The sequence below is a fragment of the Branchiostoma belcheri genome, unplaced genomic scaffold (genome assembly GCF_001625305.1).
Source record: "Branchiostoma belcheri isolate BF01 breed outbred unplaced genomic scaffold, Haploidv18h27 scaffold3, whole genome shotgun sequence".
NCBI classification, from domain to species: Eukaryota; Metazoa; Chordata; class Leptocardii; order Amphioxiformes; family Branchiostomatidae; genus Branchiostoma; species Branchiostoma belcheri.
The window spans coordinates 47,719-61,709 of NW_017803909.1; the positions used below are offsets into that span (position 1 = coordinate 47,719).

The window sequence follows — 13,991 nt, forward strand, 5'->3', positions numbered from 1 at the left end:
GAAGATAGTGGTTAGGGGAGTGTGCAATTATAAGCCGTACTTAGGAAACCTATCGCATGAGAAGGGTGTTTCTTCTATTTAAAACCTCCCCACATGGTCCTGTCCTAGACTGGTCCTCCACTTACTACTGCTGGTTTCCAGCTTGGGCACCTCTGCAAAAGTTTCCCGTTCTATGGGTCAGGAGAGAAGAAAGGTGCCCTCGCATGGTGGAGTGAGCAAAACTTCCTGGACACAGATGCAGGGGTGGGAAACGACTCTTTACTTCTACACATGTACATCTACAGATCCCTGCTCCTCACATTTACAGCACCGGCCCACCAACATGGCTCATGGTTCAGCTGAGAAGAAAGTCGGCAGAAAACCCTGTCCATTTGTTCCCTCTGGAAGGACATGTTTCTCGTAAACCTCTGGTCGAAATCTGGTTTTGTTGCTGATTTTGTTTGTACAACAAGTTCAGTGGACAGCACTGCACTAGCACTACAGGAGTATTTTTACACTAACCCTAAGTTATGGCTACGCTAACCCTATTTAGGGCTATGCTAACCTTAATTCTGGGCTATGCTAACCTTAATTTAGGGTTATGCTAACCCTATTTTAGGGTTACGCCTAACCCTAATTTAGGGTTACACTTAACCTTAATTTAGAGTTACGCTATCCCTCATTTAGGGTTATGCTAATGGAAATGTTGCAACAGTAAAGACACAAAATTTTTCCCTAACTTATTGATCATGTTGTTTTTAGCCCATCATTACCCCACCAACTTTGGTTACATAGGGCATATGTAACTTTGACTAACTCGCTGTAAGTTACAATGTAGAAATGGTTTCTAATAACCAAATTCCTCCAAACCTGTAGGTGTTGAGACTTATTTACTGTCCTATCACCATGTAGGAGAGAAATAAGTGCCTAGAGAGGCCTGTGTGTCACAGTGAACTGTAAACATGCCTGGAATTTATGTCCCACCCAGCTACAAGCCCAATCACTTCAGATATCTTGATTAAGTTCTGCTGCTAGTGATCATGCTGACCCTGTCTCATTGATGTAAGACAGCCAGTGGTTGGCTCTCCACCTGGACGAGGCTGTGGAAAGGGTTTCTCAAATCTGTTGTCTACAAAAAACTAGAGAACATTTTAAAAGCGAGCAAAAAATTTCATCTGAAGTGAACAAGTATTTTCAAAAGTGAGTGTAAATTGAGTTTCTTGGGCAACAATTCCCAAACCTCATTTTGACATTTTGCAACAATTAAAATTTGATGAAACCCCTTCACACCCTCTGTGTAAGATGCTTGTTGGTACAAAATTTGATCCCCTCCACATATGAAGACTGGCCTTAAATCTTGGACAGGACCCACCCAACTTGTCAACACCTTTGATGGACTGGAAACCCACACCTTTGTTTTCATGATGTCCTTGTAAAGTATGGAACATATTAAAAATCATATTGTTAGTTTGATTCTTACTGAATAGAAATAGCGAAGTTCCAACATTTATTTCAAAAACATACTGTACTTGAGAGAATGTTGCAATGGTTTATCATCATCGATTCCACATTTTATCACAACCTTCTGTGTTCTTTACACTTTTTTGTTTACCTTAACTACTTGTCTTTAAAACCTGTTTCCACTTAATTATCTGTATAATGAAAATACAATTTCCTTTGTTCAATTGTATCAACATAACCTCCTTGATTCTACTGACCAGGTGTAAAGATACAATTAAAGAAATTTTATATTCCCCATGTCATATATGTATCGCTATCAGTCATGAACCAGTAAAAATTTGTAAATCGTTTTCTGGAGGTAAACCATCTGTCTTTCACCATGACAAAATACTGGGCATGTATTCATACAGGCTGTGGCAGCTTTCCACACCTGACAAGTTATCTTTCTGAACCCTGTAGCTCACACCCTCCCCCTCTCCCTGGTGTAACACTCCCACCTGCACAATAATAGGGTTATGACAGAACTCAGCTCAGAGTTTACAGATGGAGGAACTCTCCATGTGGCAACATAACCTTCCAAATTTCATAGAAATATACAATAGTTTGAATGCCAGCTTGATGTTTGGTAGATTGTTTTTTCCCTAACTGTACACATGGCTGTAGTAAACCATCAAAACTGCATTGTGTGTGTGTTCAAATGGTCTATCCTCTTTCCATGTCTAAACTAAACATTTTCACAGAAAGCTGAAGTGTTTTCATACTTATGCCCACACACACGAGCAAACAGGGGCACTGTGCCTCAGGTCTACAGTGTGGGAGAAGGGCAGGACCTCAGAATGGGAGGTCTTATCTCTGTGGTTGTGCTTCATGATCAAGTGGTGGACCAGAGGTTCTGGGATCGATTCCTGCTTTAGATAATTAAGTAGTTAACTTCTTGCGGTGAATCCGGAGGTTTGTCACTCAAAATAATTTTTTATAAACAATAAAACATAGAAGAAATTCATAGCACCTTTCTGGACAAGATGTGGTGGGAGAATCTATTTACATGAATGTGAGTTGGCAAAGTTTCACGATTACTTGTAGTATACCAGTCTCCATTGTACAAAATAATAACAGCAGGCAGTTACAAATCCCAACTTTCAGTCACAAACTACATTGAAATCATTACAGTTCAATACATGCACATACCCAGTTGAGTTGAAGTTTATCAAAAAAGGAACTTGTAGGCCTGAGTTGCTTGAATTGCATCCTGATACTATACAAAAATATTACTAAACTTATATATCTAGCAGGATCCCCGTGTCCATTTTTGGTCAACTGTGTCCCCAATTCACAGGGGACACTGAACCACAGAGATGTCTACCTTACTACTCAACATCAAACAAGCCCAGGTTCACCCCAGAATAGCCGTAGGTATGACAAACGATATTCCTGCACTTCCAACAATCCTCAGCTAAACACCAGGTTAATTGAAGGCTTCCGGGATAATTACTCAACAACTGTTGTGTAACCAGAGGTGGAATGGAATTTCTAGGATATGACATCAACCCTGCTATTGGACACCGTATTTGAAAATATCCTGGCCTTCCACCTGAGGTTTATACTTCCGACCTCGACTCAAAACACATCTTTACAGAGTCAGTGATGCTGTGGGGAACAGGAATGGGGGCAATGTTGGAGGAAGAATGCAGATTGCTATCACATGTTTCATTGTCTACAATCTTACAGAGGGATCTGTGTAAAACCACCAGAGGACAGAGAACATCAGACAACATCCCTTTCCACTGATATTCTCACCGCCACTATGGCTGTTTCCAATGAAAGGAAGCTCTGGGACTGTCTGGGCAGTCTTTACATCTGTACACACTGACCCTAACCTCTCCACATAGACTCCACATAGATTTCATCATAGATTTTAGTTATTTTTATTACAACGTTACATACTAGCACTTTCAGTCATACTTACATAATGTCCACTCCGATGTGCTTGAAGGAGGCGACCACAAACTCCCTGACACTGTGCACTGTGCCCGTGCTGATAACAAAGTCTTCTGGCCACCTGGTGCTGAAGCATCATCCACATGGCCTGGGGAGGGATAGAAAGAAAAAACATGAAACACAGTCTGGAGAGAGAACAAGTCAGACCATTCACGATACGTTGTACTGCAGATATATCAGTCATGTAGTAAAGGATTGGGAAAAATTTGAACTTTGAATGAGGACATCAAATGATACCAAGGGAAGTCTGGATTTTCCTGATTATTTCATACTTGAAGCATTTGAAATAGCCCCATAACAAGCTCCATGACACATCTCTTTATTTTTGGGGTACCTTTCCAACGACTGTTGACTGTGCACTATTGTTCATCTACTGTTGATTACTGTTTCTTCTCTCAAGGTCATATGGAGACATAACTGCATACTTTACTGACTACTGGTATATGTTTGTTCCTGCATGACATGGCATCATGTATGTGGATGTGTCCTGCTTTGACATTTTACCCCTTATATAATGATACTACATACATGTAGTACCAGCACTTGTGTCAGTGTTACACTGTCAGGCCTTGACTGTGGAATCACAAGTCAGGAGGTCAAACAACTGTTATAGAGGGAACAGGATGTGACCCAAACATTCACGATAGAGATGGGGAAGTGCCAGGCCATGGGCCAATGGCAAGCATGTGTACTTCCGCCAGATGTCAGCAGGACGTGTTACCATGGCAACCATAACTATAAACAAGTTAGGAACTGCGGTATGCTACCAACACATGGGTCTTCTCAAACATCTAGTTCTAGACACTCAGATATTGGTCCCTGTTTGATTTTCACCCAAAAGAAGTTATCAACTTCCTTCATAAAAAGAAGACATGTGAAACACCTCCTTAACTTTATCTCCTTAACTTTGACATTTGTGACAAGACCTTAAGGTCCCGACATATGAATATAGGAGATAAACACATTAAATAGTTTTACAATCTAGATCAAGGTCATTGAAACATCATCCCCCCTCCTCCCCCTCAGAGAGAGTTCTGGAGGACTGATCAGTCTGTTACCATGGTTACCAGTAGAGGGTGTGGCCCATGTTGGGTGTTCCTGCCCTTGTAAACCCACCTTGTTGAAGGTCGGCGCAAAGTTCACCTACACCCACCAGACTTAAGGGAGCAATTTGTCGGCTGAAATTAGAGCAGGGTCTAAGGAGAATGCCATCCCAGAAATGCTTCCAACCTAGGTCTGGTGTTTTGTCCCTTTGTGAACTTGTTTTGAACAATCTAAGGCATCTGATGACAGCTTGTTGGGTAGAGGGTTGGACTCCAACGCTGTAGGAGACGTTTTGTAGCACGTGACCCGGGGTCAAACGTTTCAACTTGAACAGTTGACATGGCAGCTCTGTGGTGATGTCTGTCAGCTGGCCCGGCTGTCTCCCAGGCTGCCCATTGGATTTGGGTCATTTCAAATCTACCAACCATCTCTCTCTGTGGTGTTAGGAGTGTGCCGAGTGGTGAGACAAAACTGTTTGCTATCCTAGAAATTTGCAAAAGCATGATGTGGCAACTTGTGTACTGTATCCTTTGGAGAACAGGGAAGGAAGGTTTGCAAAAATACTGAGGAAAAAGACTTCTGGTCTTCACCTCAAGGAAAAATACTTCTAGTCTTTATATTTTGGTGAAGTGATGGCTTTGAGAGCTCATTACCATATGTAGAATCATTTCACTTTCCATCTGACACCTGCATGTAACGTTAGGTAGAGGTTCTCTAGCTGATGCAGCTAATACCAGGACCATTCTCCTCTGCACTGTAACCTCTCCGGGCAGATGTAAGCCATCAGACAGGCTGACTTCCTGACATGGGGATGTAGACCTTCTACTGCTGATAGCAGCGGCATGGCTCAGCCTGGATCCCTGACACATGCACAGATATACAGGAACTGCTACATGGCCGGCCAAACTGCCCTGTATATCTCCTACCTCCCCTCTACCACCCTGATGTGAAAGGGCAAAAGGGTCAGGGTTATCCTGGTAACAAATGGTAGCTTTAAAAAAAAATCTTTATGAACTATACTCACTAATCTTCGTTGGAATTCCTTAAAAAAACATTAATTGATTTCCTCTAGAAAAATTCAAACTACGAAACTGCAATCTGTCCATATCTATACTTTTTCAGTTATTCTTCAGTTCCTGTCATCCATAACTACTGAAGAAAGTGTATTTCTCCATGTTGCTGTCTTCTAGTTGGTTCGAGTTCTAGTTGGTTTCCTTTACAAAGACCTGATCAAAGCACTCAGTGACACTCTATCATCATCACTCTTTGTACACTTACCTAATCATGTGCCAGTGATGCAGGCCTGTTGTAGTGACAAGTAAGTTTCACTACTTCCCTTAAGTGTTTGTGACAGATTAATTGGCTATTTCCTATGGGATTCTACAAACCTGATAAGGGACACATAACAGACTTCTGAGAATTTATTCACTCTCTGTTTTCAACCAAGCCGACAAGAAAAACATAACAGACATCAGATAATCACCTGATCATAAATTTCTTGACATCAAATGGAGATTGGGAGGCATCTGAACAAAGCACTACACTTGCAATTTAGGAAGGAAACATAAATTCCTCCTAGGCTTGACCAACTTCTTGTTAATATCAAAAAAAAAAGACAAGAAGGAAAAAAAATTCAGAATAAAACTTACCTCACCTGAAATGAAATCCTCAAACATTTCGTGCGAGTGATATCATTTTGAAATTGTGTAACAAAGCACATACTGTTTCTGTGAGGGTAAGGGTAGTATGTAGCAGAGTCAATTACATCCCTAGTAAGGCAGCTGAAAAGTTACCAAAGTTAAACATCAACAGATCACACTGGATGTGAAAGAGAAAAACCTACAAGGGCATTTAAGGAAGAGATGGATGGATAACATAGGGAGGACTTCCACCACCTAAATTTACATAGCATCCAACAGGATAGAGGCAAAACGTGGGCTGTCTTCAAGCCTCAGCATCAGTGTGTAAGCATGTCTAACTCTCAGGAGACGGGGAACAACAGACGCTAAACTGGATAGTGGGTGTAAGATACAAGACTTTTTTTTTGTAACAAACGACAAAGACCTCCATACAACATCTACAAACCTGCTGAAACTACTAGAATTTAGAGACTTCATACAGTAGCAAGTATGAAACCACCCTCCTGTACCACCTCCTTCATCAGAGTTCAGCTGACCATGGACGTTTCCTGAACATGTCTCTCTACAAGCCTACTCTTCCCAAATACTTCTTTCCACAGCAGCACTAAGTACGTGTTTAGCCCAAAACAGTGAACAGCTGATTCTGACTTACCAACCAAGATGCCAAACTTTACACAAAGGGTGATAAGGACATGCTTCCATGTAAAGTGAAAGTTCATACACAGATAGCAGTGCTGCTACTATGATTTAATATTATGTGAAAAAAATGTACATGTCATTTAAGAGTTGGTTATCACAGTGTTTATAGTGTTTATATGCATCAGACATGATCTTGTGTAGCTCTCTTGGTAGAGTATGCTCTCATGTCTATAGCTAGTGATGTAAACATGGTTGTGTTAGTTAATTACACTTGTTGAAAGAGTTAATTCTTAGCCAATTGAAGATGAAAACATGTATACATATACTGTATGTAGTGATGGATAAGTGTGTTATAAAATTCCTCCTTCCTTGTAACGACTAAATAAAGATTATTGGTATTAAGAGATTATTTCATTTTTTGAAGATATCTCATAGAATTGCCTACAGTGTTGGAGCTACAATGTCTGAATTACAGCAGTTCATGTACCAAAGAATGCAGCCCACCAACAGGTATCCTGACAAATGCCTAACACTACTGTTTCAAATCACATGTCAAACGTGCTGCACAGATAACAATTTTGCCTAACTATACAAATCCAGAGTAATTTAAAGTAAAAATTGAGCTTTCAAAAATGGTTAAAAACAGATGTTTTAGTAGTTTCAAATCACTTGCAAAAAAAGTATGCTGAAACTGTTGCTTTACTATAAAATTGTTTCCTATAGACAGCAATGAAAAGGTTACAGAACTCGATAAACAAGCAGAGCCTGCCCCAAAGCATGCAGGGAAATCTGTCCCCGGAATGACCTTCCAGCGGAACCGTTTGACTCCTGTCAGTTGACGACCTTGTCAGTGACCTTGGGTATTTTGTGCCACCAACACTGGCAATGAATCACTGCACAGGTGATGAAAGGTGTGCTCCTTTCCTTGGAACTGTTCAGACCAAGTGAATGGGTACAGAATGTCCGTGATGCTGATATTGGGGTTTCTAAAGGTATTTGCCACAGTATAAAGCCTTGAGTTTATGTATTGTAAGTTCTAAGTCAGGTCATATATGACACAAAGGGTGTTGCTTGGCAGAGTAATTATAGGTAGACTGGCTTTTCTGTCATTTAATGTTTAGTTTATGTGCTATCATTGAGTTCACACTGAACACTGTGCTATCATTGAGCAACACTGAAGTTCTTATAGGACTTGATAGGGGGAGCTGTCTGCTGGCAACAGAGGTACTCGAAACTTGAGCCAAGTTATGTGCTGTGTACCTATTTCCAAAATACACTAAAAAAATTCATTTAGTGAAAATATGAGGTAAAACAAAGTCAAAATGCATAGGGATAATTCTAGATAAATCAAGTTAACATACTGATTCTGGTTTCCACGTTCCACTGAAAAACTACCAGGTACCCCAAATTTTGAACTTCATTGATGACATATCCCCCTGTCATAAAAGAGCTGTACCATGAGTTGTCTACTGCATATTCATCACGGTTCCTCAACCAGTTTCCTGGAAGACCAGCCACTCTTCAATGTCCTTTGAATCCTCTTCATCCAGGCTCCACCAGAGCCCTGCTAGTTAATAGCTAGTCTTGAATAAGACCATGAGGATTGGGCAAAACCAATCTTCTGTGTCAAGTTCCACCTCTTTATCACACATCAGCATCTAAAGTGGTCTCACCCTAGTTCCCAACAAGCACTTGAAATCTCCCATTATTCTCAGCATGTGGGGGGTCATCAGATAAGGGGGTACAAAACCACCAGACCTCTTGTGTTTCTGCAGGGGTTAATTTGAAATGGACCCTGGGGGCAAGGTTGGAGACCAAGTGGCATTGGGCTGACATCCTGAGGTCAACACCAAGGTTACAAGGAGCAATTTTCCATCTTGTAGCCAAAAGGCGATACCTGAAGATTTGGTTACAGTATCCAGGTGGTCTTGGTGCCAATTAATCTTCATTTGTACTTGGGCTGTTCCAGAGTTTAATCAGTTCTCCAGAGGTGTAGTGGGTATTATATCATTAGCACATAGCACTTCAACTTATCTTAAACAGTTGTGACAAGGGCTGACCTTCAGCAATGGAAAACTAATTTGTCTTCCCACAGATTCTCAGAAAGGGCTATGGTAATTGTGTTGCAAGATAGCTGGGATGAAAATTGGATTGGATGGAACCAACTTAGTTAGTAAGGACTGAGTGGCATCAGAAAAACCATACATTTGAAATTTCTGAGAAAGTTCTTGAGCCTATTATATTGTGTATTATGGAAGAAACAGAGTCGTTGCATAGATATGATATTGCCATTGTCAAAGGACAACTGAAACATTACAGTGTACTTAAAAGGGATATTGAAGCCAAATTGGGCCAAATACAAAAGTACAGGACTAAGGCACACAGCTCTAAGGCTTTCTGTTCAGACAACAGGAAAGAAGGAGGGCATTGCCCTTATGAACTCAGGATCTCTGCCCTTTCTTTCAAAGTAGGTAGCGATACTTGTAGTCTTAAGTGGTATTGACCTATAACCTCAACAAAAAGACAGGTTGTACTACACAGAGACTTTCTACATAGAATACCAGGATTGAGGCTTTGAATTATTTCACTAGTTTCTTTGCCTACAGCATACATTGTACTGTATTTCATGCCCTGAACCAATAGTTCCAGTTCTAAGCCTTGGTCTACAGCATCCATTGACAAGGCTCATATCTTCTGTTTATACCTACACCCTGTCATTGACACTTCACCACTCAAACATCAGCCACACAACAACCATCTGATATTCCCTCTGTGCTGGAAACTACAGTTTGAACTACACACTGAGGCTATCTCAATACAGATGCTCCCCTGGGCATGGAACAACTGATTCAGACCCCCTACAGCTGGCTTATGTCAGGTGAGTGGGAATAAAATTAGTTCTGTTGGCATCAAGGCCAATTCACAGACAGACTTGGCAATGAAAGTGCAGGAGGCAGCTGGAAAAAAACTACACAATAACTCAGTTCAGGAGAGGACTTGTCAGTAGTGCTGGTTGACTTGTTTGTCAACAGGGTAACTCAGATATTTTGACTTTTTGACTGTGAGATTTGAGAATTGAGTTTGCCATTTTTTTCTGCAATTGGCAGGTGGTAAAATTTTGAACCGAATCCAGATCCAGTAATGTTTCTAAGGATTCCTGGCAGAGGTTTATTCTGCAGGTACTATTGGTCGTCAAAAATTTGACTAGCTAGGCAAAAAATTTATAATCTATCAACCAAAGTGCTTCCTGCATGTACTTACAGAGTTAGGCAGACTCCACCTACCTAGACACACTAGTAGTCCTTGGTATGTACTTACAGAGTTAGGCAGACCGTACGTACCCTGCCATAGTCCTTGGCATGTACTTACAGAGTTAGGCAGACCGTACGTACCCTGATATAGTCCTTGGCATGTCCCCAGTCCCTCTGAGAGTCCAGGTTCCCCAGCACAATGTCGTCCTGCTGACCCAGCAGGATTTTGGCGACACCTCGGGTGATTTTCCTGGTCACAAACGTTTCCCCTGTCCAGACAGAAACATGATTCTCACATTCCTTTCCCCTGTTGACTCTCATTATATTTCTTGTTTAGGCAGAGAATATCATATTTAAAACACAGCATTTTCAACACAACATTTTTGTCTTTCTTCTGATAATACAAAAGATAAAGGAATTTAAAGCTATTCTGTTTAATACACTCACCCCTCCTGGGACTCTCGTGGTTGAAGAGGATACCATTGCAGGCAAACATGTTGTATGCCTCCCTGTAGTTCACCACTACCCAGTAGGCATAAAGCTTCGCTGCTCCTGGGAAGGTAGAAAACAAAAATCCTTCTTCTTAAAGTGAATTGGTTTGTCTTTTTCAAACCTGCTAAGCTTTCTTTCTTTTAGATTATCCACTGTGCAACTTGCGTTCTAAATTTAAAAAGGTGATTCCTATGGTGCATTTCTATTGTATCAAAATGTGTGTTTCTTGCATTATCAAACAAAACTTAATTATAACATAACATAACATAACATAACATAACATAACAACATACATTGTAAATATATGATACAATACCTGCATTGCTTGTCCATGGCTACAATCATGCTATAGGCAGCTGTACTCCAAATATTGCCACTGCTCCAGCTACATTGTACTGCTACTGCTACATGCCCGCAACATTAAACATGCTTGCGCAATGTCCCAAGTGCATATCTATGCCCGCGACGTAATATGCATGCAGCAGTTTTGCTTGTCTTCCTTCGCAAAAGCAGTTTTCATAGTTGCACAGAATATAGCTTGAAAATTCTTTATAGCACAAGAGGGTACATGTACATTGTGATCAAGTTTGGCATGGTACAAATGCAAGTCTTGACAAATCTCAAAGCCTAAATGCAGATTGAACATAGAGACAACTTCAAGCAAGACGTAGTAGTTCTGTAACACTCATGAAACATACAATGAACTGCTTCTTTCTGTACCTTTATCAAGATGTATACAAAGCTAAAGCTAGAAACACAATTGAAAGAAAATGCTAAATGCTACCATAGGGTGATCTGGGGTAGAAGGGCGTGGTCTCCTTCTGCGGGACCTCCTGTACCAGTCCGTACATCTCGCTGGTGGACGCCTGGTAGAACTTCACCTTGCTGACGAGACCGGTCGTCCGGATGGCGTCCAACATCCTCAGCACGCCAACGCCGTCCACGTCTGCTGTGTACTCCGCAAGGTCGAAGGACACCTGATGGAGGGTGTCATACATCAATCACTGCAGGCTTCCGGGTGGGTGTGACTTTTGATATTGTGGCAAACGTGTTGTTTTGACAAAGAATGTTCTACGGCTAGAGAAGGTTATGCTTTGAGAGAGGGTGGATATACCGGTAACCCTCTCTCGTGGCATAACCTTCTCTGGCAGTGTAATGTTTTCTGGCTGTAAAACAACACGTTAATGTAATATCAAAACTCACAGCCTTGGAAGCCTGCACAGGAGGCTACAATCACTGCAAGAAGGGCATTCGTGTCATACAAACTAAGATTCCATATATCTAGTCATTTTTGTGTTTTGCTTGGTTGGTCTGTCGTCATGATAAATAATAAAAAAACAGATCTGTGTGATTTTTCATGTTGGAATGATTTAAATTTTGGGAAAGTTCTGGGTACATTTACATATGGTCTCCTTCAATCAATATGATAAAATCCTGTGTGGGTGCAGATACAGAACCAGAAAATCTACGATAGGATCCCCATGTACTGCAGCACCTTCTGTTGATCATCAAGAAAAATGTATCTAACATAACACCTCTCACCTTTACATGGCTCTGTGCTGCCAAGTTGTAAATCTCATCTGGCTGCACCTGGGTGGAAAAGAAAGCAATTCAGCAGACTGGAAAGCATACTTTTTCGCCATTTACATGCAGTAGATCAACACTCCATCAGAACATAACACAATACAGGAACCAGAACACAGACACACATATCCAATATCTCTCTACTTACCTCTGTTATAATCTTAACTAGGCAGGTGCTGTCTGTCATATCTCCATAGTGGAGGTGGAAATTGTCTGAAAAAAACAACAACACATGCATATAATAAAGAGTTAACATAAAAACATTACCCTTACTATGATAAAGGCCACATTTGTTGACATTGTAACATATATAAACATCTGTATGTTTAGTTATAGATCTTATGAAAGTCACTGTACTTTTGTTGTGTCAATAAAGTTATTGTGTATAATGCTAATGCTACTTGTCCTTAAATATGAATGCATTTCAACATGTTTTGTTTTTTTTGCTTAGAAATGAAAACAAAGGCTTGTATTTGCCCATCAAGTATGGGAAGAGGGGAACCATGTGTACCTCCTTCAAAATGGCCAAAAGGGTTCTTGTACAGGTGTTCAATCCGACCAGTGTTAAAGGTAGAGGCTCTTCTGATAATACCATGGACCTGAAAAAAACAACATGAATGCCTCAAATATTCCATTCCAGTTATTCAGACAGCAACTTACATTCAACACATAACTTTTTTTATAGTAATGCACGAAAAATTGCAAGTGTTATCATACTTCTGTTTTAAACAATATACAGCCTTCTTATCATTTGTCAAATTCTTGAAATGATCCTGTAGCTGTCCTTACCACATAGCCCTTGTCTATCAGGAACTCTGCCAGGTAAGACCCATCCTGCAGGGTAAGAAAAAGATAGGTGCATGAAATGCATCACAGTAATATGTAATGTTACTAGTAATATGGCAGATATCTTACATTTATGTCATTACTTGCACTCTGTTGCACTTTCACACCCACACCTACATTTGTAGATTTTGACCAATTAACCATCTGGGCTAAACAGGTAACATTTGAATGCCCTTTTTACCAGGTATCCAGCTGTTTCTACAACAATTAAGTGTGACAGCTGTACATATAACAATGACTGTGCATAAGAACATTCATTTTATCAACAAACAAACAAAAAAATGGTTTTTCACAACTTCATTGTAGATTTACAATAAGGCCCCTTTAGACAACTGTAAACAATTGTGATGCCTTCTGCAGTTTGATTTTGCCTAAAGACACATTGTGCATTCAAGCAAAATGAATAGGGTGACCGTGTGGTGTCATCCCTCTATAGTTATGAGAAGCATCCATGCAGAAATGAGATTACGCAGTAGTAGTATTCATAGAACAATAACAAAAATGACTGATGTTACTCTGTGAGGATGTAAGTCTTCACAATGTTATTTCTGGTGGTAAGGTGATCTTGAGGTTAGTCTTGTTGACTTAGAAACTGAAGGTTCTAGGTTTGAATCCCTGACAGGCCCAGTGTTGCCTCGAGGTGCAGGCCTAGGAATGTTGTGTCGGATAGGACATAACGCTGGAGGCTACGTGTTTGAGGAACCCTCTCCAGCTCTCAAAAACTGGCATGTTTTATGCAAAACAAACAAGCTACTACTGACAACTGTGCAGCAATCAAAATACTAGTAATTACTATCAGCACCAGGCCACTGATTCATGTATTCTAGTAATTTCCCAATTAAGACGGTGTAGTGATGGAACCCAAGGAGCAATTTAAACACTTTAGGTCTAATGGCTTTGGTACAGGTTGGTTGACACAACAGAAGTGTGTAACATAAACATACATTGTAAAGGTCACATGAATGTTGGATAATCTAGCCTAACAGTAGCCGTGGCGACTCAGAAAGTATTAAAGAGGCTTCCTGAGTCGCCACGGCTAGGCTAACAGCTGTTAATG

At 40.6% G+C, this 13,991-nt stretch overlaps 1 protein-coding gene across 3 annotated transcripts in view; it reads right to left on the reverse strand.

The window, feature by feature from the left end:
- LOC109473969 (GDP-mannose 4,6 dehydratase-like) overlaps positions 1 to 13,991 on the reverse strand; it is a 43,746-nt gene that overhangs the window by 28,970 nt on the left and 785 nt on the right. For 2 of the 3 annotated variants that reach the window (XM_019774160.1, XM_019774159.1), the window contains exons 2-8: positions 12,878 to 12,922; positions 12,600 to 12,687; positions 12,237 to 12,301; positions 12,047 to 12,094; positions 11,289 to 11,481; positions 10,460 to 10,564; positions 10,154 to 10,281 (exon numbers count right to left, since the gene is read on the reverse strand). In XM_019774160.1, coding sequence (XP_019629719.1) covers positions 10,154 to 10,281; positions 10,460 to 10,564; positions 11,289 to 11,481; positions 12,047 to 12,094; positions 12,237 to 12,301; positions 12,600 to 12,687; positions 12,878 to 12,922 — 672 coding nt within the window. Of the gene's footprint in view, positions 1 to 3,406; positions 3,527 to 10,153; positions 10,282 to 10,459; positions 10,565 to 11,288; positions 11,482 to 12,046; positions 12,095 to 12,236; positions 12,302 to 12,599; positions 12,688 to 12,877; positions 12,923 to 13,991 lie in introns of all 3 variants that reach the window. The other variant, XM_019774161.1, reaches the window with a different exon arrangement.